Source organism: Periplaneta americana, chromosome 1 (assembly GCF_040183065.1).
Source record: "Periplaneta americana isolate PAMFEO1 chromosome 1, P.americana_PAMFEO1_priV1, whole genome shotgun sequence".
Lineage (NCBI taxonomy): Eukaryota > Metazoa > Arthropoda > Insecta > Blattodea > Blattidae > Periplaneta > Periplaneta americana.
In genome coordinates this window covers 154,116,416-154,143,585 of record NC_091117.1, presented here as the reverse complement: position 1 = coordinate 154,143,585, position 27,170 = coordinate 154,116,416, and the positions used below count along the sequence as shown (strand labels likewise).

The 27,170-nt window shown below is 35.0% G+C and overlaps 1 protein-coding gene across 2 annotated transcripts in view; it reads right to left on the bottom strand.

The window, feature by feature from the left end:
- pwn (pawn) overlaps positions 1-25,061 on the bottom strand; it is a 169,496-nt gene extending 144,435 nt beyond the window's left edge. Inside the window, exon 1 of one of the 2 annotated variants that reach the window (XM_069829932.1) lies at positions 24,205-25,061. In XM_069829932.1, coding sequence (XP_069686033.1) covers positions 24,205-24,337 — 133 coding nt within the window. In that variant the 5' untranslated portion in view covers positions 24,338-25,061. The remainder of the gene's footprint in view (positions 1-24,204) is intronic. The other variant, XM_069829930.1, reaches the window with a different exon arrangement.
- Positions 25,062-27,170: the final 2,109 nt, after the last annotated feature.

The following is a 27,170-nucleotide window of genomic DNA, read 5'->3' as shown; positions in this document are numbered from 1 at the left end:
CTAAACAAGGATTTCCCGTTTATTACTAAAGACTAACGTTATGGGCTGAAAACTAGAAATGAAAAAAAAAATAACAATAATAACTAATCAACAACCAATTTCCTTCATCATGCTTCACTTCCTTGAAATACAACATTTTATAGAGTAAAAAAATCCTGTGAGGCTGTGCACGCCGAGAAAATTTGTGGAAAGCACGAATCTTCGTGCCCCCCTGCAGTCATCACCTATGTCAGACATAGACCTAATGTACTACAGGAGCTCTATCAGATTTTTTAGTTATTTAAAGTCTCAGACATGTTTATTTTATGAAACATAGATGTACCACCTTTACTTTTAACTTTGCTTTAGAATATTCCATTAAAAAAGTTCAGGATAACAGACATGGTTTGGAATTAAACGGGTTGCATCAGCTTCTTGTTTATGCGGATGACGTGAATATATTAGGAGAAAATCCACAAACGATTAGGGAAAACACGGAAATTTTACTTGAAGCAAGTAAAGCGATAGGTTTGGAAGTAAATCCCGAAAAGACAAAATATATGATGTCTCGTGACGAGAATATTGTACGAAATGCAAACATAAAAATTGGAGATCTATCCTTCGAAAAGATGGAAAAATTCAAATATCTTGGAGCAACTCTATCAAATATAAATGACACTCGGGAGGAAATTAAACGCAGAATAAATATGGAAAATGCCTGTTATTATTCGGTTGAGAAGCTTTTGTCATCTAGTCTGCTGTCAAAAAATCTGAAAGTTAGAATTTATAAAACAGTTATATTGTTCTGTATGGTTGTGAAACTTGGATTCTCACTTTGAGAGAGGAACAGAGATTAAGGGTGTTTCAGAATAAGGTGCTTAGGAAAATATTTTGGGCTAAGAGGGATGAAGTTACAGGAGAATGGAGAAAGTTACACAACACAGAACTGCACGCATTGTATTCTTCACCTGACATAATTAGGAACATTAAATCCAGACGTTTGAGATTGGCAGGCATGTAGCACGTATGGGCGAATCCAGAAATGCATATAGAGTGTTAGTTGGGAGACCGGAGGGAAAAAGACCGAGACGTAGATGGAAGATAGTATTAAAATGGATTTGAGGGGGGTGGGATATGATGATAGAGACTGGATTAATCTTGCACAGGATAGGGACAGATGGCGGGCTTATGTGAAGGCGGCAATGAACCTGCAGGTTCCTTAAAAACCACTTGTAAGTTGTAAGTAATGATAAATTTAGATATCTGATGAGACTTCTTCACGTCACCCCGAGATTAAGAAACAGTTTCCAAGACACTGATTCGACTAAGTTTTAGATTTGAATATTCGAATTTTGTGTATCATCAATGCTGTCCCAAATTAGCCTTCGAAACGGTACTCTAAATGGAATAGCATGCTGGAACACATTGTGTACATCGTTTAAGTAGGAGCATTTAGAAAGTCACCCAATGTAAGCATACTTCTGAGTTCGTTCTTCCGTCCTAGCATGGACATTCACGCTGGTTAAACAAATTATATTTCATATGCTTCCACTTGTGAAGCCACTTCTAATATTTCGCTCCCTCTGGCCGTATGCCGCAGGCTGCGCACTCATCCTTATACAGCATCATTAAACAAGCAAATGAAGCATATACGTCTCCAGAGCGTTCAACTCGAGGCCCTTATGCAGGGGTTAGTGACCGGTGTACATTGCTATTACAGAAATCAATTATATAACTAGTGTTGCATTTACATTAGCAGCTGTTTCACAAGATGACGCCTGTACGGCCTGGACCCGCAATACGATGCAGGTACATAAGTTACAGTACGTGAAAGTACCTGGACTGTTACACCACATAAGTTTCCTGCTGGCTCACAAGAACAAGAAATTAATTATTGGTGGCAACTTCGATTATGCTCTCTGCTATGAGTCTAGTGGGAGAGTGTTTGGTTTAAAAACTCATCTAGGTTCGATTCCCGGATTCCAGACAGAAAAATGTTTCGGAATATGTATTATATGCAGACTTCGAGACTTTGGACCCGATACAATAAGTTTACTGTGCATGCACTATAGGTTGTTGACTCGCTGCAGGTAGATGGAGATGTGTTGAGGTAACAACGTTGCTATTTAGAGTAGAGTACGGTAGTTTACACATATATGTAGGGCCTACATTCTGAAAGTAAATATACATTACACAATGACAATGTCAAAAGAATGTGAAAAGCATTTATTCTCCTGTCTTTTATAAGCATTTGTGCTTAATTATACACACTATTAATGGTGGAAATAAGCATGTAGCAATTTCAATTTTTTCATTTATCCTATTGATCTTCTTTAGGAAGTGCAGTGACAGTACTGAATTGCAATTTACCTACTACAAGATACATTCTCAGTGTCTCAAACGTAAATCTTTTTCGGTTATCTGCCAAAGTTTGTACTGTAGAAACCTGCGCTCTACGTCGTATGACGTGATAGGAGTAAAACGAGAAAACCTAACATCATTGCAGTCTCTAAGAGACAGTTCCTTTATTCTCGGGTGACTCTATGTCCACTAATTTGCTGTTTATGTTACACAATGTTCCATATCCGTTATTTTTACATAAAATTGATTTCCACTTCTGTTTTACACGTTCAGTAACCGGTGTACTTGATGTCTCATTAATTCTCTGCTTCATTTTCTAAATTAATTTGAGGACTTCCGGCATCTCTTGCTGTGACTTTTCTAACCGTGTAATAGTTTCAGACACAGTTTGTATGAAAACCAAATTATTCATCAGAACCTTCAAATCTAGAGTGTTTTCCTTTGCGTATTTGTTGGCATTCATTCTACAGTACCCCCACCCACTGTACGCTTTACCACTATACTCAGCACGCCGTTATGCGGATTTCCCACTGAACTGCTCTATTGGGTCCGAAGTCTCGAAGCCTGATTATATGACTTTCTTGTGTTAAATTCTATCGTACCTGGTTTACTCTGAAGAAGACCAGTAACAGGTCGAAACATGTAAACCAGGTAGGATAGAATTTAACACAAGAAAGTCATATAATACATATTCCGAAGTGATACAGTGTTAAAAGTTGTGTAATCAAGATTTATAGAAAAATGTTGTTTTCAATAAGAACTGGGTGTGTACATTTGTCTATAGAGGATTCCACGTTAAGAAAAAAGCATTGATGTTATGGGCCTTGCTTAGTACACTGTTGCCGCAAGGTACCTCCGTTAGAAGAAAGAGTGAGGTACAGTATCTCTGTCTCACTCTCTTCCCAACACGTACAGTTTATCGCCCAAAATAGGCATGTCGAGTCCAAATGATTTAAAAAACCTACCTATTAATGCCATAATGATTTCTGAATAAAGAACATACATTATATTTTATATACATTACAATTAAACTTTGGACATTTTGGCCATTAACCAACTTTTGGATACCTGAACTAAGTTATAAAACAATAAAAAATAGACATTAAAATACAGTTTAGGCACCTAAAAATACAATTTTAGGCAGCTGGAAAAACGATTTTAGGCGCCTAAATGTTTTTACCCACTCCAATTACAATAACTATAACAATGCAAATCATTAGTGAATATTAAGTAGGCTATCACGCTATAGAGTGATAAAGACAGTAAAAATTAATGTGGTTAGGAACTTCATTTTATTATTTTAAATTATGAATAATCAACTTATTATTAATCAATTCATTGGCCTCATTGCTTTGTATGGCTGCTGATACATCCTAAGTCTCAATATTACAATTAAACTAATTAATTTCTTATTAACATAATTGGCTTTGCAGGACATAATGATCAATGATTATAATATAAGCCTAGTTTTGCGCTTATAAAATGGTTCTATCTTTCCACGCGACACTGTTCTTTGTATTCCTACTGCCCGCTCAAGTGCCCAAAAAAAAAACCTGTTACTTTCCTGAAATTTTTTCATTCCTACAACCAAACTATTACAATGTCTTTGAGCCAGAACTTCCTCTTTCATTGGTGCACTAAAAATGTCTCGCCCGTATCGGACTGGTCAAGGCTGGTTCACAATAAACCGGGAACGGAAACGACAACGAGAACGAGAACGGAAATAATATTAAATTTATTTTAACAATATTTCCGTTCTCGCTCTCGTTGTCGTTTCCGTTCCCGGTTTATTGTGGACTAGCTTTTAGCTTCTCTGCCTTCTAACGTGGCGACCTGGGTTCGATTCCATCTGAGTGAGCCAGGAAGAAATTTGTGTGAACAAAGCGGGCGCGCGGAGTTTTTCTCGGGGTCCTCCCGTTTCAAAACACCTCGACACCCTTATTCTGAGAGTTCCGAATCAATCGTCCAAAACAAATACCAAATGGCTGATAGTTGTACACATTTATTTTTGATAAAGGCTATTACTGCTACACGAAAAATAAAAAAAAAAAAATATATATATATATATATTAACAAAACAGAAATAGGTATTTTTCTACTCTAAAACTTTAAAATAACTCATAATGGAGAAAAATAGTTATTTTACGCACCATAAAGCTCATACCAAATGTTAACATTTTGTGTAAAACTTGAACTTCAAGCTATTTCGGCAGTGTTAATTTATTCTTGCAAAAAAATCGCATTTAGTCTAAAATCCGAGGTATAATTGAGGAGCGTTTTTGCAAAAATCGATAGATGCAGAAATTTTCGAAAGTGAGTTGCATATGGATATCGTATGTTTTCTACCTCCGGAATCGATCTATGAAATCAGATTTACCAAAACTTGATTCGTACCGTATGTAAAGACTACCAAACCTTCCAGGTTTTTTCAAAACTCGATAGATCCTGTCACTTAGTGTAATTTCTGTAAAATCTTGATTTCTGCATCTATCGACTTTTGCAAAAACGCTCCTCAATTATAGCATATTACATGCAGTGTACATATATTTCTATAGATCGCAGACAATTTTACACTTATTTTAACAGTATGAAATCTTGGCCTCAACTGTACCGCCCCTACTTCTCTGTTGAAGTCCACAGTGGATATGTTTGGCAAAAGAACGGAAGGCTATTCTACTAATTTAGCTGTTACCCCGTTATTCGTAAATTAAGTATATGGTAATTTAAGAAGTGTAACAATTTTTAGCACATGAAATCGCTCTAGTTCTCAATGAAATTGCGTTCCGTTAATTAAAAGTAACTAATTAATTACTAATTCTCAAGAAAACATTTTTAAATAGTTGATGGAAACAGCCCCCATATATTCAATGCTTTTTTATTAACGTGAAATCCTCTATAGTTTTGTCGTAATTGGTAACAGCATTACCTGACAGTTTCCTTTTTTGTAAAGGTCTGGTGATAGGTCACAATCTGCATGGAGACGACGAAGGAACGGAAAGAAAAAAAACAGTCCTTGAAGCAGATACGTCTTTATTATTGTTATTATTATAATTATTTCTTAGTTTTTTTACCCTTCTCAGGGTTTTTTGACCTTATGCTTTCAGACATTTTCAACCTTACACAATAGACATACTGTAAGTCTGCACTTAGCGAAACTTCGTGATGTGGAGTCAGCACGAAATCTGTCCATCACCTTAGACATAATACATCATGTTGACAACGGACAAAGAGCATGTTGAAGGAAAAATTCGTACTAACAATGTTAAAACAGAGCCTTAGTCGTTGCATGCAACGCGGCTGGGTAATATTATTATTATTATTATTATTATTATTATTATTATTATTATTATTATTATTTATATTCGGAAGTAAAATTTTTAGTAGAGTACATAAGATGTAAACTAGATTACTTCTACGAGGGTGCTTCAAAAAGTAAGGTAACAAGAGCTCTCATGGACAAATCATATTTCACAGACAGATACACTGATACACAATAGTAGGGGACTGGTACGAGTTACTTTTCAACATAGTTGTCACAGTTGTCCAAACACTCGTTTCAACGGTAGACCAAAACATCGATGCCAGGATTAGAAGAAATCTGCGTCAAGTCCCTGAAGCCACGTCATGACGGCTTGCTGAACGGTCGTATCGGTGTTGAATCGATTGCCATCCAAATGCTTCTTCAACGGTCCAAAGAGATGGAAATCATCGGGTTCCAGATCGGAGCTCTAGGGAGGATGACCTAGTACCTCCCACCGAAAGTGCCACATTGGCATCGTACACCTCAACAAGTTGACGATGAATTTCTGCTGGTGAGGTGGCCTTCAGACACAAAAACCGGATCGCACTACGACTACGCACTTCCACGTTTGACCATGTTTCCGTGCGCGTAGGCATCTTACTACAACTGAATTTGTGAGGGTCTAATGTAACACATGCGCTATATAATGGCTACGTGATAAAGCTGTGGTCTGATGCTGAGGCCCTGGCGAAAAATTCGACCACCAGGGGGAATATGTCACCCGTGAGAGTTCTTGTTATCTTACTTTTTAATCCGCCTCGTAGATTCCTCAGGAGGAGATCCGGAAAGCGCAATTCTGTTTCTGCAACACGTTTAGAAATAGGCCTACAAGAGCAGTACTAAACAGTGCAATGTCATGGTTTAGAGAAGAAAAAACGTGGAAGATCAAAAATAACATGCAGCAAGAAATCTGATCAACTTTCAAAGAAAGAAGGCTAGAATAAAATGTCTGAGATGACAGAGATAAATATGTAGAGAACATAAGAGGTCTTAACGCATTTAAAAAATACCTTATTCGATCAGATGTTTTAGTTTGTAAGTTTATATATCATTGTACAGGCTATTACAAAAGAATCATTCGTTTTCAAACTGCTATATTCTCCAAAGTATTACTCGTACAACAATGAGTGATACATCAAAAGAACCGTACACGCAACACATTTATTCCCACACTCTACAAATATTCTATGTGTGTCTCTCGGGTGACACGACATACGTCCAGGAGATAGTCCAGCTCGTTCGACACATTGTGTAGCGTTGTCCTGTCAATGGTCATTACTGCATTATTGATGCGCTCCCTCAGCTGTACCAGTGTTTGTGGAAGTGGAGGTACGTAGACGTGGTCCTTAATGTACCCCCAAAGGTAGAAGTCACATGGCGTTAGGTCAGATGATCTGGGGGGCCAAGGGAACAGAGCTTGGTCATCTGAACCAAAACGCCCAATTCAGCGATTCGGCAGTTCATGGTTCAGATATTCACGAACAGCAAGCATCCAATGAGGGGGTGCTCCGTCTTGTTGGAAGACAAAATTGTCTGAATCCTCGGTTAGTTGCGGAAACAGCAGTTTGAAAACGAACGATTCTTTTGTAGTAGCCCTGTATTATTTTGTGACATCTGAAAACCGAAAAAAGTATAAAACATTTTTGTTAAATCGGAAACATTATTATTATTATTATTATTATTATTATTATTATTATTATTATTATTATTATTATTATCATCATCATCATTATAACTTTAAAAATGTATCATTAAAAAACCTGTTATTTTAATAGTTTTAGTATACAGTATATAATCAACGATGTAAAACATTAATGCGAAACACGTAATGCATTTCACACAATTTAAAAGTAGGCTACCGGTACTGTTGCGTTTAGATATCTTGGTCGGTGTTATGCGCGAACATTTGAGTAGTGGGGGTGTGGAGTGAATCAGTTTCTCATAATATTCAGTGGAACAGGAGGAGCCAGGAGGAGAACTGCATGTATGCTGACGTACGTTATAGATATGTTGAAAAACATTGATCACGTACCTGCACTCCATGGGCGATCACAATTCTTTCACTCATTCCTATCCAAACACTCGTACTTAACACACGGCAGTTTTCTGTTTTTACTCTTCCACTTACAATAAAGTCAACTACAATGTCTATATTGGTTCCATTACGATACTAATGTTTTGCAATAATTAGTATACTACCCACTTGCACAAGGAAAAGAAGTGTACTCTAAAAGAGCTACATAGCAACTAACCATAGACTCCTTTTTTTCGTTATCAGTATTAAGGGGTTAGGTACAGCTTACAGCAGTAAAATTTTTGGAAATATTCAACATTTTTTTCCTCCATTACTGTATCTTGTACAATAATGAAAATCGGTATTTATAAAACACTGTCCTTCTGCTATATGGAAAACGTATTTTTACTATTTAAAAAAAATTATATATATATTTTTTTTTTTTTAAATTAATAATGGTGGTAGTTCATTGCGCAGTGATGAAGCGTTTCCCTCATAACTCATAAACGTGTTAACTTTTTCATGGTCTCTTTTATTTTATTGCTGAAACTCACGTTTACAATATCATGCTCTTTCAACTACATTCCTTAATAAATCATATTTTTTTAATTTTATGTTAGAAGAAAGTACTGATATTTGATCATTTTTAAGTGGATTTATTTTTTATCAGACAATCTATCAAAGATAGAGAAGTCATCTTGCATCGTATTGTAGATATGAAATGCATAAATACACACAAAAAATTTAATCACAGAATGTTGGATAGTTTTTGAGTTATGTGGGAAACGCTTCATCACTGCACAGTGAACTGAATTTAAAAAAAATGTAAATCTTTTTTTAAATAACAATTTTTTTTCATATAGCAGGACAGTGTTTTACACATACCAATTTTCATTATTGTACAAGAGGGAAAAAATGTTGAATATTTCCAAAATTTTACTGCTGTAAGCTGTACCTAACCCCTTAAATGGACTTGTTCGGTTTACTGCGCAGAATGATTATGACCGCCCAAGCTATCTAAACACAACAGTACATAGGAGATGCGCACATTTTGTTAGTAGTTTCGTACTACAGTGAAATTTTAAGTATCGCTTTATACTAAAGTTTGACAGATGTGATTATCACGTTTTCTGTATTTACTGTATTGAAGTATACCTTAATCAAATACGTTTCAAAAATTATGATTTGAGCAATAAATAGTTTCGGTATATAGTCATTGGATTATTTATGCTTTTCTAGAATAGACAGGTTTGCTTCTCTGGAGCATAATGAGGTTTCTTTATTCATTATCTGCTTCACAAAAGTAAAAATGGTCGCGTTTTACAGTCATTTTGTTGAATTGTCTACAACAACGCTTCCTGAAGGCTGTGACTGTTACTATTGGGAATGAAGAGTAAACTGTGTAGAATCTTCTTTCCAACGATGAGTTGCAGTGGGTCTTGTCTCAGTCTGAAACGTACTTAAAATATAATGAATTATGTAGTTAACTTTCTTGCTTTTATGAGCTACAGACGAGACTTCAGAAACGGCCTATTGTTCGAAAATAAAAAGCGCATCGGATCATTGTACTCGATTATTATGTACGGCTTTGTTTGAAAGACGTAACGCTGCGGTGGGTAGTTAAGATGTTACTAAAATGGGTTTAGATTTTCACAAAAACCATTATGGAAATAGCCGTCAGGGTATTAAGAACAAGTATACGTGCTCGAAGAAGGTAGAGTTGATATTTTAAGCTTACGTAATGGGTAGGTCGTGAAGAAACGCCACGCAGACATTATTCTACGAAGTCAAGGACTATTAAATAATTAATTAGCTAAAACAATATGACTCCATAACAAAAAATTATTATTATCGCTGTAATTATCATTACCACTATCATCAAATCATCACATCATTAATAACATCAACAACACAGCTTAATGAATTGTGGCATTCAGAACGATTTGAGACTTCCACGGTGATCGACGTGGTGCGAGATGTTTGAGTATTTGCACCATGTCCTAGGTATAGAGGTATCCAACGTTTCGGCGCTAAATGTCGGCTCCATCATAAGAGAAAGTAGGGAAATGCGGACGGAGAAACCTATCATTAACGTTTGATTCTGTATCGTTCTTGATCTTCTGTATCGGTTTTTCATTCAATTAACATTCTTAAGTCATTATTTGTATCTGATTTTTATATTCGATGCAAACATTTTCGGTCATGATTTTCTAAATCGGAAGAGAAAAAAAATGGATATAATACTTACTTACAAATAGCTTTTAGAAACCCGGAGGTTCATTGCCGCCCTCACATAAGCTCGCCATCGGTCCCTATCCTGTGCAAGATTAATCCAATCCCTAGAATCATATCCCCAACTTCCTCAAATCAATTTTAATCATATCCACCCGTATACGTCTCGGCATCCCCAAAGGTCTTTTTCCCTCTGGCCTCCAAACTAATACTCTATATGCATTTCTGAGTCACCCATACGTGCTACATACCCTGCTCATCTCAAACGTCTGGATTTAATGTTCCTAATTATGCTATATAAATGAAGAATACAATGCATGCAGTTCTGCGTTTTCTCCATTCTCCTGTAACTTCATCCCTCTTAGCCCAAAATATTTTTCTAAGCACCTTATTCTCGAACACCCTTAACCTCTGTTCCTCTCTTAAAGTGACAGTCCAAGTTTCACAACCATACAGAACAACCAGTAATTTAACTGTTTTATAAATTCTAACTTTCAATTTTTTTGAAAGCAACTAGATGAAAAAGCTTCTCAACTGAATAATAATAACAGGCATTTTCCATATTTATTCTGCGTTTAATTTCCTCTCGAGTGTCATTTATATTTGTTACTGCTGCTCCAAGATATTTGAATTGTTCCACTTCTTCAAAGGATAAATTTCCAGTTTTTATATTTCCATTTCGTGCTATGTTCTGGTCACTAGACATAATAATAATAATAATAATAATAATAATAATAATAATAATAATAATATTAATAATAATAATAATAATAATAATAATAATAATAAAGACAAAATAAAAGTGACAAAACTGCACGACTTTGAAGCTAATTTTAACTTCGACATTCGTCATTTGTTTTGTTCACTTTTGTCCGAATAAAAGGCGAAACATTTTTGAAAATCTCGACGTAGGCCTTACTTTATACATAAAGAATTAAGATGCATATTTTATTTCAAAGTTTACCAACAATAAAACTTTACGATTTTGGATGCTACATTTGATGCTATATAATGAAACATTTTTGACATAGAGCTAATAGTTATTTCTTACAGAAGTGAGTAAAAGCAGTGAGTGTAACTTCCACGAGTGGATTAAGTCCATTTACGCACGAGTGTAATGCATTTTTTTGTAGGCTTTATCAATATTATAAACCATGTAATCGTTAGTCAAAATCGTGCATAATAAGCCGCATTATTGTATCAGTGCCGTAAAATATTACTATGCCAACTAAAACGTTATGATTTCTATTGTGACGGCATAATTTGTGCCATAAAATTAATATTATGAAACGATTTGCCATGCTATAATATTTAATACATCATTGTTGTCATAGCAATCCATTCTTCACAAACCATGATATCAAATTACCCACCATTAAAAATTTGATAAGTTAATTCTTTATTAATTGAGGCGCTGACATGGGAAAGGTAGTAACTGCCAAAAACAAAATTTTTCAGGGGAAGCAAAAAACAAATTTATGAACACTTTCTCACTTACATTATTACAGAAACTGCTTTAAATGAAAGGCATACACTCATGTTTGTGTTACATATGAAATTTGAAAATTCTGGCACAGATTTATCTGTGAAATCCTATTTTATGAAAACACAACATTGAAATCACTCATTAGCCAAACTGAGAATTAACGTTATTTATACATTATGCACAAATTTTTCGGTAAAATGCATGATACTTTTCATCGAGGAAGTCTAACATAGATAACAAGTCTCTCTTTTTGGCATCAGGGACGACTGGTCTTCTTTCAAGGCGTTGCAAGCACTGCAAGTTAGTGATTGACGTTAATGACTGTCCTTTCTTAAAAATCCTGTGCTCTGTCCACATTTCAAGATCATTAAATGACTGTCTTGTTTTTATTAGAGGAAAATCAGCTCTTGAGAGTCTAATCCAGTTGAGGGTGCTGATTTTGATAGGAGTTGTATTCAAAAACTTGTCACATTCTGCAGAAAAGACGAAGAAATCCTCATCCTTCATCATTATTACATAATTAGGCCTTACCTCTTCTGGAACCATGGTCTTGCATATTTTTTTTTCTTTTCTCTTTGATGCCAAATTCCCTATCACATGGCATGTAGGAATGTTCTGAAACCAGGAATTTCAAGTCCACTGAATCAAAATGTTTCTTGGCAATAATGTAAATCAGTACCATTAGAATCATCCGATTTTTATTCTGCCCTGCACAGTTAACAGCCCAAATTTGTCTAGACACACTCTGATGTTGTAAAAGGAGTTACTACCTTCTCCGCGCCAACAGCTGTGCGCATACAACTTACAACATCTAGTGACTACATTTCCAACTTCGTTTCATTACATACAGACATACTACCTTCTCTGTGCCATTGGCATGGCCATTTACTACCTTCTCAATGAAAAACCTAAAAATTCGAATTTTTGGCAGTTACGACCTTTCCCATGTCAATGCCTCAATTATTGTTTTATAATGCTGTCATACAAAAAAGCGTATGAAACACGTTTATATTAGCTATATAGTTATTACATTCGCCGAAGTTAGAAAACTCGCTTCTCTCGTTTTCTAAATATTGTCTCGTGCAATAAAATGTAACGCTATATGAAGGGTTCAGAACCATAGTGGGCCAAGCGCCATTTACTGAAACCGTAGAAAACAAGGGTTAAAATGAAGTTATTACCATAATTCAATGGAAACATATAGCAAGTAATATAAAGTATACACAATCAAACAAAATTTTATGTCAATCTTCATTGAATTATGGTATTCACTTAACTTGCTTTCTCCGTTTTTAATAAATGGCGCTTGGCGCACTATGGCTCTGAACCCTTCATATACTAGTTTCATAATATACTGTTATCCAATACCTTAATATTATAATATTTCTAATTTAATATTATATATATATATATATATATATATATATATATATATATTGTATAAAGCTATTCTTCATGTTCATGTTCGTCGCTACATCTACGGCACGATTAACTAGTAAAATGGAAATATCCAGTCGTTTCTAGCAACAGTAACAGCAATACAAGGGATAACTTGATATAATTTATGAAATATTATCTTAGCAATGGACTATTTTATTAGGTGGTTTTGGGTAAAATTTTATTCTTGTCGTATACCTTCACTTAATTTAGCTGTGTGCATTTCTTTGCTGCTTATTGGTCACAGTATCTATATCACTTCCGTGGTTCTTATTACGCTCCAGTAATTTCTCTTCCGTAGCCAGATCTTCCAACCATTTAAGTGTTTCGGTACTTTTAGTATCTCTGAGACAAATAGAATTTATGAGAATAGTAAAGAGATGCAATCAGGTAAGTAAAATAAGATTGTAGAATATGTAACAAAAATAAAATGCAATCATATACAGTATAAATAAACTAATAGAAAAATGAAACAACATAAAATCATCCTATTCCACTGTAAGTTTCTAAATATCATCATAATCTATATCATCTTCGCTCCAAGGATAAGGCATTCTGCTTATCACGTCCACACAGTACATCCAGCCATCTTTTTATGGTCTACACACATCAGATAGCTTGTAGTGAAAGCAAGTTTTGGTATTCTTCTGTTTTCCATTATTTGGATATGTTCATACGAATTTTATTCACATTTTCTGCTTCTTCATTTATTAATTTTACATTAAGTTCTTTTGTGATAGTTTCATTATTTACTGTATATAATCTAACTTTGTGCAACCTTCAACTCATCTTAAAGATTCCATCTATGCTCCCTATAATTTACTTTGAATTTTCTTTGTAGTGACCGAGGCCTCACTACCATATATCAACACCGGTGTTGCCATCGTTCGGTAAAGTTTAACTCTATTTTCTTTTCTTGTTTTATGTTTTAGAGTTCTGTGTACCGCACCACAAACTGATTAATATTTTGCCAAGTTAGTGTTTATATCTTGATTGTTTCCTACACTTACATTACATCCCATATATCTTAAACGACTGACTTGTTCCAGAGACTGAATATCTAATATTATTTTTCGATAGGATCATATTCTTTCCCCAGAACGCCGTTATTTTCGTTTTGTGTTTTGAAAAATTAATCCTAAGCTACATGCTTTGCAAATCTGTTGTAAATGATATATGGAACGTTATAAATCATCTTCATGTGTTTGTACAATAACTATATCATCCTCATAAAGAGTTAACCTTTTGTTGATTTACTTTTATTCCTGAATTAAAACTTTGCTTCCATATAGAAAGATTCCATTGGTATATACACGGATAAAAACTAATCGTGGTTAAAATGTAATTTTGGTGCAACATTTATAATCACCGGTTATTTAGCCTACACATCGTGAGTTGTTACCTAATTTAACCAGGATAAAGTCTGTGAAGGTACACTGTTTGTATAAAGTGATACAAAGACTCTGCAAAAATGACAGTTCACGCCTAAAACGATTGCACTTAATTTGTACTACACTGAAACGAACGTATTCTGTATTATTTTCGTGTTGATTTTTTGTTGCCGTTCAGAGCTTTTATGTTTTCGGGTTGCATTTGTTTTTCTACACGTTAGGTTAAAATCTTACAAAATAAAAAATAAAAAGCGCAAATGATCATATCCTAACGTAAGCCTGAAGAAGTGAGAGAATTATTAGATATAAACATGTAACAAGGGGGGAAGTTGTAACATCCATGAAAGAAAATGATGAAGCAGGAGATAATGCATATGTGTGTGTAATTCAGGGCCCAAATTATACAAGAAAACTGTGCAATATCCTAGAATACGTCCCCAACCTCTCTTCGTTCAGTCTACGACCTAAGAAAAAGCCATCGGGAAGCACAATAGGCCTCAGTATGGCCGACGTGCAAAGGATCGTCCCTAACCCGTCCCTAGCCACCGTTACATAACCTAACCTACCTGAAGCCAAGCTGTGCTACTATATTGCGGAAAATACAAGTTGCATATAATCATAACGTTGCAAACATCTGGTTCATAGAAGAAATAGGAATGTTTTTGTATATGGGATATTTCAAATGATCCGTCTGTTGCAACAGAAATGACAGAGTAGATTTAATGATACATAGCCAGTAAGTGTGAATAAATTATGTCTAATGTCATAAGGTCCAATAAAATGAGTCCAATAACAGTAGGTCTAATAAAAGTGGTCTAATACGTTTTGGTCTAATTGATACATACGTACGTCTAATAGGAATCGATGCCAAATTTTGTGACGTACTTAAAATTGTAAAAGTCTAAGACGAAAGACAAAGATACATCGTGTGCAATGAACGCGTTATATTTTATTGAGATTGACTTCTGAGTTATAACAACTGTTCGATCGTGACTAAAGCCTGGTTCAGACGGCGCTAGTTTCTGTGATGGATTCCAAGGTGACTGCGCCGATGGCTGCCCTGCGTGCTCACTTGCTGGCTCCCGTGTTGGCTACGGTGATGGTAGTTGTTCACACGGAGCTGGCTCTTTTCACAGTTCAAATTGGAAAATCATCTGCTGTTTCATCTGTTGTCAACACTCATGGTCAAAAGGAAACTAAACCGTGAGTGCAAAACAACTAAAGTCCTACATTAACAGTAGTAAATGTCGTAATGAAGTAATTAAGCCATAAGTGCAAAACAGCTAAAGTTCGATATTTAATTGTTGTTTCTTAGAAACTGAAGAATATAGAAAAAAGCAGGTTTAGTTGGAAAACAACGAACATGGCGACATGGTTTCAGTGGTGATATTGTATGATCATCTTTGGTTTCCAGCCTGCAAACCATCACGAAAAATAGCAAGGAACCTACCCCGAAATCCAGCAAGCTAGCCATCCAAGGAGCCACCAGAGCGTATTACTTCCGGCAAGTGAGCACGCAGGCTATCCATCAGGGCAGCCACCTTGGAATTCATCACAGAAACACGCACCGTCTGAAGCGGGCTTAACTTTGAAGAAGGTTTCTACAACATTGCTCCCTAACGTCATCGAGTTCGGTTTCTTGGAGTTCCAACCGATAGCTGAAGGCCCTGAAGTAGACGAGGATGTTTCCTCGCTCTTTATGTTGTTGGTAGTTATCTATCATCTTCACCACCTCACCAGGGTGCGAATTAAGATTTCTGATGGAGGGGGGGATATAATCCTAGATAGAGAATACTACACATAAAATTATTATTATCCTCATTCGATAAGACTCAACGCTTGGTCGCACTGAGTTGCTTGTCTTGCATCTTGATAATAATAATAATAATTATATCCATGAACAGGCTTAAGATAAGATGTGTAATTCCAAAGTTATTGATTGTTGTCAGCTTGCCAGTGATGATAATACAGAAATATTATTTTCTTTGCTTACTTTGTACTTTATAAATTACATATACTCTTATTAAAACAATTATATTTTGTGAGGGGGGATAGAAGTTATCCCTGGCAGGGATGTTAATATGAATTTATGAGAGAAGGATAACTTTCCAACAGGGGGGGGATCCCCCCTTCCCCCCGTTAATTCGCACCCTGCACCTCACCTACGTTTATCAGGTACTTTTCCTAATAAGCTTAGCATGTTTAATACGTACACGGTCTGCCAGTAACTGCTGTATCAGAAATTCTTCATATGCTTTATCTTCTCTTGTTATCTAAAATTTACAGTTTACCATTCTTTGAAATTTACAATGACATTCTTCCACTGAGTTTGTCATCTTGTGGAATCTACTGCTGCTTTCAAAATGTTGCATATTGATGTAATTATTACATTATGGAAAAATAGCTGTTAGACCTTCTTAAACTCAGACGTAACTTACCGTACATTTAGACATGCTGGCGCGTTAGACCTTCTTGATTTGGACATCCTTTTCGTTGGACTATCGTGGTTTTCAGACTTTTCTCTTTTAGATCTACTGTCTACAGACGAACTGACCTGGAAGCGATATAATATACAGAGTGATTCACGAGGATTTGCCGTTCCTTACGTCGCTTATTTCTGAAGACATTTTGAGCAAAAAATGTCATAAATATAGTTCCTATTCTCAATATTTTCAGAGTTACACTAATTTAAAGTTGTTTGTAAAATACGTTTTTTTCTTTAGTTTGAAGGTAAAAGAATAATACAAACAGAGAATGAACCACTCAGAAGTATCATTTCCTTAATTGGCAAGTATTATGAAGCTAAAAATGTGCTGTGAACATCCTAGTTGCTTCGTACAGACATCTTTTTTTATTTTTAACTAGAAAATTACATTATTCTTACGCAATTATCACAACAATTATTACAAATCACATCACTTTCACCGACCAAGATCACGTGTTCACAGCACTGCGTTCAAATAACGAAACGTAACACTGTAAATATTGAGAATAGGACCCATGTTTATATGAAATTTTTTGCTCAGAATGTCTTCGGAAATTAGCTCCGTAAAGGACGGTAAATCCTGTATACTGGAATTTTTTCTCACCGAATTCCTCGTAAGAATTCTTTCTACTAATTGTAAGACAATTTCACTCTCATCGACATCCCTATCCAAGTAATTCAAATATAATTTGTGTTATAAATCCTCAGATGTGAGTCTGGATGCCATTTCATTTTACTACTAAACAATTGTTATCTCCTTTAACCGTTCGAATATGACTGGTTAGAGATTACCGTAATTCCTGTTTAAGTCCTAACCGAGGTCGATGCACAGTAAAAATGTTTAACCAAGATTTCATTACCACCAGTGGTGTGATGATAGCGGTGATTATGACTTAGCAGAATTTAATTTTGATGTAGGAGAAATATTGTCGTTCAATTTTGCATGAAGGACACGGTTCTTTTAAGTGATGTAAATTTATATGGACTGCCAAACTTACTTCACTTTTGAAGGAAATCACCGATTTATGATTCTTACCACCTTCGACCGGGTTTGAATCCGCGAACCTAGGTGACTACTAACCAGACCATCGTCCTGTGTAGTTTATGTTATAATCATATGCATACTATAATTGTAGTAATAATTACTTATTAAAAGCTTGTGCATTTAATATGTCACACATCAGCTTGGCAGGCAGTGGAGCTAGAAACATGAACTTACGCTTTGTGCACATTTAAAGTAGGACTAATACGCTTTCTGCGGATGTTTTTGTGTCAGTCCTCTATCGATACCTTTATCTCTAAAACACAGACATTTCAGTTTTATGTCCCGTTTACAATGTTTATGATCTGAAAATAACACTTCAGTAAGTTATCTGAAACGGGGTAAACTTTTTCTGTAACCACGGCTACACTTTCCAATCTTGCGCAACGATTGTTGTCACTAGTGTTTCTTACCTATTTTAGATCTATAGGTCTATTTCTTGTGTATGCGAATGACGTGAATATGTTACGAGAAAATCCACAAACGATTAGGGAAAACAAGGAAATTTTACTTGAAGCAAGTAAGGCGATAGGTTTGGACGTAAATCCCGAAAAGACAAAGTATATGATTATGTCTCGTGACCAGAATATTGTACGAAATGGAAACATAAAAATTGGAGATTTATCTTTCGAACAGGTGGAAAAATTCAAATATCTTCGAGCAACAGTAACAAATATAAATGGCATTCGGGAAGAAATAAACGCAGAATAAATATGGGAAATGCCTGTTATTATTCGGTTGAGAAGCTTTTGTCATCTAGTCTGCTGTCAAAAAATCTGAAAGTTAGAATTTATAAAACAGTTATATTACCGGTTGTTCTGTATGGTTGTGAAACTTGGAATCTCACTTTGAGAGAAGAACAGAGATTAAGGGTGTTTGAGAAGAAGGTTCTTAGGAAAATATTTGGAGCTAAGAGGGATGAAGTTACAGGAGAATGGAGAAAGTTACACAACGTAGAGCTGTACGCATTGTATTCTTCACCTGACATAATTAGGAACATTAAATCCAGACATTTGAGATGGGCAGGACATGTAACACGTATGGACGAATCCAAAAAAGCATATAGAGTGTTAGTTGGGAGGCCGGAGGGAAAAAGACCTTTGGGGTGGCCGAGACGTAGATGGGAGGATAATATTAAAATGGATTTGAGGGATTTGGGATATGATGATAGAGACTGGATGAATCTTGCACAGGATAGGGACCGATGGCGGGCTTATGTGAGGCCGGCAATGAACCTGCGTGTTCCTTAAAAGCTATTTGTAAGTAAGTAAGATGCATTTCTTATATTGAGTGAATATTTCGAATAAAACTAAAACATATTAAATGAATGCTATCGAATATATCACTCTAGTGGCGGAATAAAATTTATGTCAATTAATTAACTGTTTATACTGATAATGAAAATTTGTGGTTTAGTTATTTTGTCTAATGTGTAATTTTTTTATGTCGGCTATGTGCTACATAACAGTTATGTTATTTATTTTTGACATGTAGCATCTATATTCCGCCTACACTAATAGACTAAAAATAAAAATATCGTGGAACGGAAATTCGACTTCGGTTGCTATGGAATTGCTTATGTTAAGACACATCTTATGAACTGAACCATCCCTATACACAAAATAAATCTTCATAATTATATACATAACCTACTTGGAAGACTTTATTATAGTCTATGAGAAGGAGGTTTGCAATTATATTAAAAAAATAATGTTATTCTGTTGTGTTTTGACAAGGACGGAAATCAGACGTGTGTACAATACATGCGTAACTATAGACAGTGAATACAAGCTTGGCATTATACACACACACACACACACACACACACACACACACACACATATATATATATATATATATATATATATATATATATATATATATACTAGTTAAATGTTAATTTGTGTGGTTTAAGAACAGTTCTTTACGTGTCGTTTTAATAGTACATTTTGTCTTAATTATATTATATTATTTTAGTTTACATATTATTATTATTATTATTATTATTATTATTCGAGGATTGATCAAAATTCACAGCTTATTTCATTCAGTTCATTAGACACACACTTAAATGTTACAAAATTCCCTATGACTTTGCAGGGACACTGCATGGGTGATTTCACGACTTCAACATCCTCTGATATTTTCGATCATGTATTTATTGTTAAATATTGTTTATCTTGATACCATTTATTACATTTCGAAGATCTTCAGTCGAATTTATACATGTCACGTAGGCGTATCGCAAATATAATAATTTACACAGAAGGCGTAATGATAAAAAAATAACCCCTAGCAAGTACCAGTAGTATAATTCTAATAATATCTGCTCATCGTTAGCTGAACGGTTTAGTGTGTTTAGACTGACTCCATCTTTCCACGCCGAAGATCAGGATTCAAATCTGGACTAATTCTAGTGCTTAGCAAAGGAAAAAGACGGTGCTGAACAAGTTTTATCGAATACTCCTATTTCCTATGCTATTATTTCAGCATTTTCACATTCTTTATCACCTTATCAGTCACAAATTAAACCAGATGGACGAAGTCTTTGTCCTAATTTGATATATACTGTATACGAGCTCATGATCGACGGCAAGCGTGTCAATGTGTCTATGGTGCACGGTGAAAAGGACATAAGTCATAAATTACAAGTTTTGAGTAGAGCAAAAGCAAATATTGAAATAAGGACCAATATCATTGTGCTCGTTGGAAATATGACGCTCTACATCATTATAGAAAATGACAGACTTATGTCTTTTATGCCTATACCATGTGAAGAAGTAGCTACATTTTTTATTCACGTGGAAGTCATAACACAAAACTACCAATTTCTGACTTACTTGTACACTCTTTTCCCCGCACACCATATATATAGCCTACATAACGTGACACATCTAATGAATTACAGGTGTGTTAAATATTCGGGTACTGAGGGTAAGAATATGTGTGCAATTTCTTTGCACCGACTTCACTAGCAAATAGCAAACGCTTCAGAAAAAGAAAAGGTAAAAGATTTTAAATAGGCCTAATTTTGGGTTCCTGATTAAAACTTTTTTTTGCTTAGTTTTGTTTTAATTATATGTTATACCCAAAATTCCTAATTCAGCGCTGGTTGAAGCTCTCTAGTATCTAAATGGGGAACAGTTGCCCTTATGACAAGAAAGCAACTTTATTTACAGACTGCTATTAGGCCTAAGTTCTGATTGAAGGATTTCTTGGTTTATTGAAGACTGGACTAGGGATGGATCCAGAAATGAGTATTCCAGTTCGACAGGTGGCCCGTATAACATTCTGAATCCCATGCTGACAGGCTGGCCATCCTGGCTCAGCCCTGGTTGAGTCATTAAATTCTGTATCGGCATCGATGACCCGTACCACCCCAGCCTACTTTAAATTATCGCAGATAAATGAACTTAGAGGGAGGAGGAGAGTGTTGGAGGGATGAAAGAGGAGAAGGGAATATCCCGAGAAATATCCTCTGCAACATGTCACAGAGTCCATCACGACCAGGCCGAGATCGAAACGGGCTGTCTGGATGGAGGACCAGTACGCTAGCACTGAGCCACAAACATAGTAATTTCTTGCTGAAAATGTGTTTATTGAACTTTTTAATATACAGATATAGGACAATGATTAAACGATATGGTTCATCCATACCGGAAGATTTTCGGTAAGAAAGAGGGATTGTTTATTAACTTCGTTAACAAATCACATTCGTGCAAGGCCGTGAGAACTTAATTCTGTCCGTCTAGACTCTCTTTTTATTACGCTTTTCGGCAAGCTTAATATTATGTTTAGTTTTCATGGCACAGACAATAATAAATACCACACTGAAGCTCGTATTTTTCTTATAATACGCTTTCCTAACACTTAATTTTGGTATAGACAAAAAATTAAAGGGTTAACTACCAATGTTCACAGTTCACTTTCGTGTGAAATCACCCTTTACTTAAGTAGGACGTACACAGTACTGGGAGTTCAGTTAGAAATTTCAAAAATTTATCGTAATTAAATTGGATAGGTTGATTATCTTTCAACTTCAAATTCCTCAAAACTGGTACATGTAGGCCTAGCAACTGACATTCACCCGACATTGTACGTTATGAAAATATGTTCAGTAGAATTAATGAAGGTGCAGAGTCTGATTTTAACTGAACTCAAGTTATACATCTGATTTCATTAAAACAATATCTACAAGAATGCTGAAGTAAAAAAAAAAGTGTATGATATATCGGTTTATTTCGAGTACTGATTATAAATGATTGCAATTTAGAACAACATACAAATTTTAAATACTTGTTCGCATTCTGAAGTACAGGTATACACTGTATAAAAGCGATGTAAAAGAAAGCTGTAAGTAGAACAATTCATACAGTACTTAGATAAAGGACATTAAAATAAATTATTATTAAAATTAAAGGCTGTATAATTCTCATGTTGTGCGTAAAACAATTTATACAGTACTTAGATAATGGACATTAAAATAATTATTATTAAAATAAAAAACTGTATAATTCCTACGCTGTAAGTAGAATAATTTATACAGTACTTAGATAAAGCACATTAAAATAAATTGTTATTTAAAAAAAGCTGTATAATTCCCATATTGTAAGTAAAACAATTTGGAATATGTATTATATGACTTTCTCATGTTAAATTCTATCGTATCTGGTTTACATGTTTCGACCTGTTATTGGTCTTCTTCAGAACTCAGAGTTCTGAAGAAGACCAATAACAGGTCGAAACATGTAAACCAGGTAGCCTACGATAGAATTTAACACGAGAAAGTCATATAGACCTAATACATATTCCGAAGTGATACAGGGTCAAAGTTGTGTAATCAAGATGTATAAAACAATTTATACAGTACTCAGTTGAAGGACATTAAAATAAATTATTATTTAAAGAAAAAGCTGTATAATTCCCATGTTGTAAGTAAAACAATTTATACATCAGTTAGATAAAAAACATAAAAATAAATTTCTGTGAACTCATGCCTTTACCATCATTGCGGTACTCATGCGAAGTCAGGATAGGCCTATAATAAAATGCAAACAGCATAAATAAAATTATAACACCAAGCATTACAGGAGGGGAACAAATAAAAGAAGAAGCTAGCCATTCAAAAAATAAGGAAGTTCAAGAATGGTGTGAGTTATAGTCAAAGCACTTGCTGAAAGTGGGGGGGGGGGGGAACAGATAACTTGAAAGGGTTTACTATTTATTGTAGGTGATCGTAGGTGTCTTTCGTAATTTAAATTCATGTAATATCCATACTTTTTTTCTTTGGAACAGCTTTATAAGCTACATGTTCCAGGAACGTCCGAAGGTTTTCATCTGAATAGGAACAAAACACTTCCTCGATTCCCATGAAAATAATTTTTCAGAGTAACATTCTGTGCTGCATATCTCTCTCCCGATATAGCTATTGTAATGAAACCAACTCACATGGAAATAGTCGTGACTACATAATATATTAAACACTAAAAAGACTGGCTTCTCAGTAAGAGGGATTGCCTCTATTGAGCCCTCCCCTGCGGGCTCCTTTTGACCCTTAATTTCTTCTGTGTGAGGGCGGCATGACTAAGACATAAGAACGATGGAGGGATGACTCGAAGGAAAAGGAGACGGAAATTTATCTTATATTTATAAGACAATATTATTATAGATGGTCTTCGTGGGATACAGGAAATTACAGACAATACTTTATATATTTCTATCATAATTTATTAGAGTTTAGGTCATCATTTCTTCTCCTCATTGAATTATACGCAGGGTTCGAATTAAGATTTCTGATGGGGGGGGGGGGATAGAATCCTAGTTCGTGAATATCATTTATAAAATTATTATTATCCTCATTCGATACGGCTCAACGCTTGGTCGCACTGAGTTGCTTGTCTTGCATCTTGATTATAATAATAATTATATCCATGAGCAGGCTTAAGATAAGATGTGTAATTCCTAAGTTACTGATTGTTTCAGCTTGCCGGTGATGATAATACATCTATATTATTTTCTTTGCTTACTTTATACTTTACTTTATAAAGTATACTCGTATTAAAACAATTATATTTTGTGAGGGGGGACAGAAGTTATCCCTGGCAGGGATATTAATATAAATTTATGAGAGGGGGATAACTTTCCAACAGGGGGGGAATCCCCCATTCCCTCCTTTAATTCGCATCCTGATTATACGTAATATTAATTCATTTCGTTGTAAGAAGATTATAAGCTATCCGCTCTTTCTTCTGTGTGGCTGAACTAATTCCCGTTTAAAACCTTAGTCCCCCGGCTTCCACAACAGAAATTCACATTCCACATGCCAACCAAGGTGAAGGCAGACCAGAAAGAAGACCGGTTAGCCCATCCAAATTCACTGTTTCAATTATTTTTTTATTCAACGTCTCTGTTTTTAAAAGATGACTTTAGTGAACAGGAAAGGTTGAAGACCTCAATTGCTTTTCTTCTTTCCTTACCTGTAACTTGCATCAGAAGTAACAAGCCCACTAGCGCCTTCATTAACGTCCAGCGGCAGAAAGCGTAACCAAACACATCCATCACAACACTGGTCGTCGCCATTTTGAGCGTTAGGGTCACTGATTCACTCATCACACTATACACACACGCGCGCGTCACAGATCTTCACAGCTAAACAGAAAATATCAGACGAAGTACATCCGTCTGTGTTTACATTGTTTACGTTTCATCGTTACGGAATATAAAACAGCTAGGTTCACAAGAATGCATTGTTAGTCGTTTCTAAGGTTTCTTAAAAAAATCAATTTTCGTTTTTTCATTGCATTAGTTCACAGTTTTTATTTTTACACCTTTCACTCTCTTCAAATAAAGTTTATTCATTGGATATAGTCCTACCTTTATAATTAATAACTTCCTGCACTCGTTTTGACACACATTCTCAACAAATCATCAGAATTTTGTTTGCTATTTATAGCCTATATCCTTTGTATGTTACTACAATCTGAACACGAAGGCTACCGTAAACTTCAGAGATAAAAAAAAAAGCTTTATTCACATATTTGACAAGAAACTATTTTAATTGCTTCTTCTATTCCTCGTTTTCTCACAATTAATTCACATTATTTATTCCTTTCGACAGTTGTAGTCTTAACAAATGGTTTACTTCAACAATTGTCACACAAGATCATGTTTTGTAAAAATGAGTTCACTCGTATCTCGTTTGTTTTGAAGCATTACTTCACAATTCGTTGACACTGTGTCCTTGATTAAGACTGTTTGACAGGTGCGCTCGCCTCCGAGTCCCCGTGCTCTGTTTCTCGTCTGTTCTCGCACTGAAGCCGCCGGTGCTGCAGTATGTGGAGGAAGGCTTCTTTCTCTTCTCCCTCTCTTTTCACTCAGCTGTTGGCTTCACGGTAGTGCTGGCTTTCTCTTCCTCCTGCCTTGTAATACCGGTCCCATATACGGGCTACGGGCTTACCCAGTTGTACACCAGATTGACGACAACTCATTGTTGAGCAGGAAGCCTCTTCGAACACCCTCAAGGACAGATGTAGTAGATATTTTTGGATCTTCTGTAATATCCTAACTTGATCTTGATCTTGGTCGCCTCGCACAAAGAACGTAACTATGAAGGTCATGCTTCGAAACTTGTCATGTTGCATCGTGGTTCATTCCATATTACTTGTACCAAATAGTTTAGTTACATTATATCCTTTTTTGCGACGTTTTAATAATGATGGTTTATTTTAACTGGCAGAGTTAAGGCCATTCGGCCTTCTCTTCCACTCAACCAGTATGATAGAAAATTACTACAATGCTATGAATATAACATAATTAATACAATACAATACAATACAATACAATTCAAAGCAATACAATACTACAATACAAGACAATATAATACATAATTAATATAATACAATGACAATTCTTTTCATCTTCACAACACCAATAAAATAATTATGTAATAATAACAATGTTTTATGAAGTGCCTTGATTATATAGGATTTCATATCTTCATTTTCTCAACAATGTTAACATAAATCTTTTCCTTTTAATGTTTCACACCTTCACTAAATATGCTGTCCTCAGGTCCTGCTTCCGACTCAAAGAGCGAAGAACTATTCATTCACTCACGTTACTCTTCAATATTCTTCAGAATTCTAACCCTAGCTACTTAGCTTCTCGTTTTCAACATTTGTCCTCATATCACGAAATAGATACTCGTTCACAATGTCATATCACACTCTCCATCCCTAAACACAGAACATCCTTCTACTCTTCATCTTTCACCGTTTTTACAGTTCATCTCTGGAACTCTCTACCCCAACATATCAAGACTGTCGGACATTATCTAGTTTCAAAGATAAACTAAAATTGCACTTTTTCAATTCAGATTCCTTTCAATTATAAGCCTTTTTCTCTGCGATAGTTTTGTAAAAAATATATATTTCTTTTCCTTCCTTTCCTTTTTTTTGTTCTCTTTATCACCTGATGAATTTATTATCATACCCTTTTATTGTGGATTTTATTTAATTTTCTTTTTTATTATTATTTTATTACATTCCATTTTGTTGTATTCTTCCTTACGTTTTCCCTATTAACTATTTGTACTATTTGAGTTGCTTTTATTATATTCCAATCTTTAGATCTGTATTTTACTTCCTTTTTTCTAGTATGGTATTATTTTCATGTTGTTTAGTGTCGATTTTGTTATGCTATTATTTTTTTGTAATATGTTAGTATTCTGTTCTTTAACTTTTTATTAAATCTTTATTTCTTGTATACTTTGTGACTTGATAGAGTATATGGCCTTAACTCTGCCAGTAAAACTAAATAAATAATTAAATTATTTCAACCCCTAATGTTGTGATTAATCTTTTATTTTGGTTAATTTTACTTACGATCCAGTCAATATTTTATTCGATATTGTATATACAATAATTGTATACTTCATTTCTGTCGTGTATCATCTAGAACACATCAAGGTTATGGCTTAAAATCCGTGTGTTGCATCGTGGATTGTTCGACATATACTAGTAACAAATACCAAACTAATATTTTACTATTGGTTTATTTGATATAGAGAGTTAGTTATTTTTTTTAATCTTCAAGATGAGATCTTGGCCTTTTTGCGACCAATAACACAATGTTTCAAGACCTTCCCCATGCCTTCTAGTGGTTCGTTGGACATAAATGTAACATAATATATTATATAAACTTAGGCAACAATATATAATCTCTTATTCCATTTTTGTTTATTTGATGACGTCGTATCAAATAATATTTGTTCACGAGATTTCGCACCTTCCTTATGTCGATAAAAAGGTTTGGAATCGTGTACAAGTTAAATATTGTCTTGTGATTTATTTGATACGTGGATCCAGTTGACACTTTTCAGATCTGCTTCAACAATCGCACTTGACATTAAATTTGACTGCCTCACATGAACAAATAAAGGTCA